Source organism: Eupeodes corollae, chromosome 2, assembly GCF_945859685.1.
Source record: "Eupeodes corollae chromosome 2, idEupCoro1.1, whole genome shotgun sequence".
Classification (NCBI taxonomy): Eukaryota; Metazoa; Arthropoda; class Insecta; order Diptera; family Syrphidae; genus Eupeodes; species Eupeodes corollae.
Genome location: NC_079148.1, coordinates 5281049 through 5287048, shown reverse-complemented (window position 1 = coordinate 5287048; position 6000 = coordinate 5281049). Strand labels below are relative to the sequence as shown.

The following is a 6000-nucleotide window of genomic DNA, read 5'->3' as shown; positions in this document are numbered from 1 at the left end:
ACAAGAGCATTCAGCATCAACATCGGTTAGGTTCGCATTCGGATTCGGAATCGGATGGCAGATAATATTTCTTCCTAACGTTTGTGTGAATGTTGATTACATGGATACATTTTTATTGTTATTACTTCTCCAGGAAAATTTTGTTTCAACAGCCAGAAATTCTGCACAACAAAGAAGAAGCAACAAAATCAATTCCAGCAAAAAGCAGAAGTTCCCCCTGACGGACGTCAAGTTGTTGCTACATCAATATCTGCTTCGAATGCAGCCTGCAGAAGTAGGTATTTTCCCCGTTAATAGTCGAGGTTTTAAGAGAAAACCAACAAATTTCCCCTTGATCTGAATCCGGTTTTCCACTTTCGAACTTCATCGCTGCAGAATCTGCACAAAGTATCTAGAAATGTTGTATCTTTAAACTGATTGGCTGTTGCCTCTGCTAAACACGTGCTCTGTTTAACGTCCTCGCAATAATTACCATGTTCGAAAATGACTGCCATTCTAAAAACTGTATCTCAAACCATGTTCGAAGTATGTGTCGCTCTCTGCAGACCACACAGACGAAGTTGGATACTTTGCAGCAGCTACTTCTGCAGTTTTGCTGCAGCAACATGCAAAAGCAACAAAATCAAAAGCAGCACAACAATCTTCCATATCCATATCAAAAGGCAAAGCAACAAAGAGGCATTCAACAAAAACCAAACAACAACAACGAAAAAACATATCTACAGTCTGTCCCCGCTGTTTGCCTTCGTCCATATGTCAGTGTTCGACTGTATCTATCTCTAAATACGAAAGAAGTTTTTAATAGTATCTCGATACAGCCAGTTGCTTCAGTTTAGAATTTACCTTCGAGCAAGTTGGTCGAGTTGATTATTGCGATTCGGATTCGAGAATACCTCTGTTTTCGTTACGTACCTACAATACCCACAACCTACGCACTAAATTCACCGTCGTCAGAGTCTTCGTCGTCGTCTTTTTTTAAGTCGAGAGAATTTAGTTGTTTATTCATTTGGATATTTTTCATATGAGATTGTTTTTTGAAAAAAAAGATACAACAAAATTTTAAGTGTTTGAAGATAAATTAAGATTTTTTGAGTTCTTGATTTTGTTTGTTTTTTTAATTTTTATTCTGGTGTCTTGAGAAAAAGAGTGATTTTGAAAAATTATTTATTTTTCAAAGAAATAGAAAATACGTATTGTGAAGTGAAATTTATTGTGCACAAAATTTCGAACGGATTTCTACTTAAAAGAAAATCGGAAAATTTGAAAAAAATCAAACATCATGGTGAACTCACTAATATCCGATACTCAAATGCTGATGATGGTCTTTGCCGCCACAATTTTAGGATTTATAAATGCCCATGGAGTTGGGTCGAAGGATTTATTCCGGTGCCAACAGAGTTGCTATCAAAAGGTAAGAATAGAGTCTCACAAATGGGGCTAAACTTGTTGCGCGCCCAAAATATATGAAAATTAGTTTAGGCTCTTGAAAATAAAAAGAATAGTTTTAAGATATTGGTTCAGAGTTCTGAAGTTTGTCTTTAACAAATTTCGGTGATTTGTTGAAATAAAATTGTAAAAAATCAAGAGTTAGAAGAATAAGATAAAGTGAATAGATACTTTTTCATTTTTTAGAATTATAGAGAGTTTATGAGTAAATTTTCCATCAAAAAACGGAATCAGATTAAATCCAAAATAACCAGTCACTGAAAAAAAGTTATATCTAGAATATTGAGAAAAGATCTAGGGCTAGGTTTTTAGTTTTGAAATGCCGGTTAATAATGTGATGCAGGATAACTTGAACTATTAATCGCTAAAGCTAGTTTTTAAAGTTTTAAAGAACTGGAACATTTTTCAAAATAAATGAGAAGCGTGATTAAAATTGTTACTGAAGATCTCAAATGCTTAGCTGATTTCGGCTTAAACCTATGTTCTTACCTGATTTTAGGTAAGATCTTGAGAGAAAAGTGTGTAAATTGTCCATTTCATACATACCCTTGAGAATTTTCAACAATGCAGTTACTAGAAAAGTACAGGTCTACAAGGCGCAGGAGTCAAATTTTCATGATAGGTATACCTGCTTGAAAACAACATTTTTACCGGCTTAAAAGATCGATCGGATGTAACATTTTCGTAATTAGTTTTGCACTTGTGCATCTCGAAAGATTAAAATAGCTTGAAATAAGATTAGTTTGTTCATTCAAACAATAATTATTGTTTTCTTGAGACTTCTATAATTTAAAATTATTAAAGATCTTAACGCAACAAGGGAGTGTTTTGATTTTAAATTCAAGCTATTGGGAAAGTTCATAATTGCGGCAATAATCAGGCTGGATAGGTTTTGTTCAATAAATTTGTCCACCCAAAAGATAAAACTTCTTTGCTATTATAAAAATTTTAAAAAGAAGATGAATACAAGAACATTTATTATATGACCTAGAGCCTTAGGGAGGAAAGAATCTCTCATAGTTATCGGTTATCTAAAGGTCCTTGAATTATGTGGTTAATCATGAAGATCTTATAGATATTTAAGTCAATTAAGTTATAATGCAAGTGTTTTTATTATGAATAAAAATTAAAATAAATCATTTGAGGTCCTTAATAATATTCTTCCATTTCATTTATTTAAACACACTTGATGGGAAATTTGAGTAAGAGACTTTGAAACCTTTTTAACCTTACAAACATCATTTGTTATTTTCTCAAAAACCTTTAGTTTTCAATTTTGACCGAAATTAGTTTTCTGAAATTGTATTTACCTACTTCTGGTGGTTATTTTTGAAGTAGAGGCAAACGAACATTATATGTTTAGAGGAAAATCTAACATACCTACCTGGGCCTTCAAAATGTAAAAGAGGTCTTTAGTTTTGTTGTTGTTTTGTGAGATGGAAACCCATTTCTATAATAAAGTGCAAATCATGTTAGACATGTGTACTTCTTATGAGAACTAATTGCAACATTTTTTGACAGTTGAAGTCAATTGTTTTTTTTTTTTGTATTTTTAGGAAAGGTTTTAGAATCTAGATGCATACCTGTTTTCTACTTAACTAGGTATGTATCTTTTTGTAAGGCATAGTAGGTATGATCAAGTCAACTCAAACATTTTTAAAAGTCATATGGTTGTGAAATCTTTTGTTATTTTGGTTTATCTTAGCTAAAAATAGATGTATTTTTTTTATCTATAAAGTATCTTGAAGTCCAAATAAGTTCAATTAGGTTCTTAGAGAACATTTCTCCAGATCAATCAAAACGTTATCCAATTTCCAATTTTGAGAAATGGTTTTTGAAAATTTTCCTTTCAATACATTTTTTACCAATAATTATGAATGATTTCCTCAACTCTATGTGAAAAGATTGAGATGATATTAAAACTAGTCTGTCACTTATTATGGGTTTTAGAGCAATAAAGTTTTAAACTACGATATTTATAAGCTTGAACCATATTTTCTAATTTTTTTAATTGTGATTAAATATCTAAAAAAATAAGTTCACTTCTTTGATAAGTTTTGGTTTTTAACGTTAGTTTAGTTTCTTTTGAAACACTTGAACGACTTGTTACAAAGCATATCACTTAAATTTATTTAAGAAATATATATTTTATAACGTAGTTCATAAGACTTGTAAATTGTGTGCCTCAAAAACTGTTTACTGAAAGTTTTAATCGAATTTTTAATTTGTTGTTTTTATACAAATTTCACTTGAAATGATGACTCCTTTTCAATCCCGTCAGGTTTTTGAAATACCTTTCTAAAAATTTAAGAAATCGTAATATGATGTTTTTAAAGCCACGAATGATTTTGAAAAGTAAATATCTTTATCTTTAACCGATGACATTTTCAATCATTTTAGTTTTCGAAAATTGTCATTAATTTAGAGAGGATTCTTAAGCTTTCATTTGAATCTATATTAAGTTTTGAAAAGAGTTGAATATTTTATGTTCACAAGGCTTTAAAATATACATTTTCGAGTAAATCTGTATAACGATTTTTGAGCTTATCCTTAAATTTTAAAATATGTATTTACCCAGGGATTGGCTCAACAAAAGTTCTTCAAAGTAAACAAATCAGTGCATCGGTGACCAATAAAACTTGATACTTGCAGTAATCTTATACGGAAATCAAGTTCATGCTTCGCAGCATCATTTTTATAGTTTTCTTAATTCCACAATTTCAATGATTTAATAGTGATAACCTTGTTTAGGGATGAATTTGTTATAATATTTAAAAAAAAATACTCGTATACCGTTTAGAGTTTTTCTTTTAAGAACTGTTTTGGTATAAGTGCTTCAGCGTTCTTTTAAAGTTAATTTAGAGCAAGTGAAGTCTGAATACTCATGATGATTTTTTGAAGTAAAAAAATACTGAAAATATTAAATTTTAATACCGAAGATTGACAAAATTATTAAGAATTTTTTTGAAACAAAAAAATTACTTTGTGATTTTCAAATAGCCTCATAAACCCTAATACATTTTTTTTGTTGAATTTTTTGTTGGATTAAAAATTGGGCTACCAAAAAGCTTGGAAGTGTATTATTTGATTGCTAGTTACATAACCTTGTTGTTCATTTTTTTTTTGTAAAATTAAGTCAACAATATTTTGAGACAACCAAAATTTTGAAATTCCAAAGAACTGGCATATCAAAGGTTTGAACGAAATAGATATTAGTGACATTTGGTGTTTATTGAGATAATTTTCCTTATAACAGTAATCTAAAGATCTTAAGTCTTTTATTTTTATTATGTATTTTAATGGTTCTATTTTTGATATTAAGATGACAACTGCGCCAATAATTTATATTTTTTGTCAAAATATAGACATTTCAAAAATATAATTTTTTGGGAATATTGTCAATATGATTAAGATCTCTTTTGCTGAATTGATGGCAGACAAGTCTTAAAATTATATTTTAGCCAAACATAAAAATGTATGTATTACATATTTTTGAAAGATTAAAGCTTGTTGCATATAAAGAATTTTTTTCATTCAGATCATACATATTACTCATTGTTAACATCGTAATTATTTATCCGAAATTTTGCGCCACTATTGTAACTTATACCTATTTCCTGTAAAATTAAAACTAAGCACGTCGCCTTCCAGGGTCACAAACATAAACCAGATACATTAACTTAATAACTACATCTTCATCTACAAAAATGTATCACTTCCTTAATGTCTCATAGGTATGTTTGTATTTACAATTATGATGTCAAATTTCTTGAAACTCCAAAGTCGCATGTCAAAATGTAATAAAATCACTGAACGTGCTTTTTGTTTAAATTCCAATTATGAATTAACTTTAAGACAACAACAACTATGACTAAGAAGACGACAACGACAACATAGACGACGCCAAAGATTAAATTACATTTAAGATATTTTGCATTGTCTAAGAAATCTCCAATATCCAATTATAATTCTTTAAGACTCTCATTTACAATGAAAAATCGTGTTGTATTCTTTTTCTTCTTTAAGTTTCATGTCTCACTGACTGCATCTCTGGATTGTGACAAACATTTAATTAAGATGTGGAATCTTAAGTTTCAATTATTGTGAAACAATGATGTGAAAAAAAATTGTTTCAAACGTTTGAAATTATTTGCATACCATTAATTATGTAAATATTTTTTCCTTTAATGTTTTTTGTAAGCTGAAAATAATAACATTTATAATTCAATAGTTTTTGTTGGTATATTACACAAATCCTTAGAAATGAAAATTAAAATATCAAACATTTTTAATAGTAGACAGTCATTTTTATGAAAGTAAAATGGGTATTGGTGCACTTTCTCCATTATTTCAGAAAATATGCCAACATATGTTCATAACACAAAATTAATGATAACATTAGGTATAGTCTCAAGTATTTACCTAAAAATAAGTAAATCACAACTATTCAACCCTCTGAAACACAAAAACACATCTCTATCTTATCATTCATTATATTATACGAAACATATTTCTTCAATAAAAACTGACTTAGACAACTGCAATAAAAGCAAG

At 29.3% G+C, this 6000-nt stretch overlaps 1 protein-coding gene across 2 annotated transcripts in view; it reads left to right on the top strand.

The window, feature by feature from the left end:
• Positions 1-827: 827 nt before the first annotated feature.
• LOC129947306 (transmembrane protein fend-like) overlaps positions 828-6000 on the top strand; it is a 48619-nt gene continuing 43446 nt past the window's right edge. For both annotated transcript variants that reach the window (XM_056057823.1, XM_056057822.1), the window contains exon 1: positions 828-1411. In XM_056057823.1, coding sequence (XP_055913798.1) covers positions 1280-1411 — 132 coding nt within the window. In that variant the 5' untranslated portion in view covers positions 828-1279. The remainder of the gene's footprint in view (positions 1412-6000) is intronic.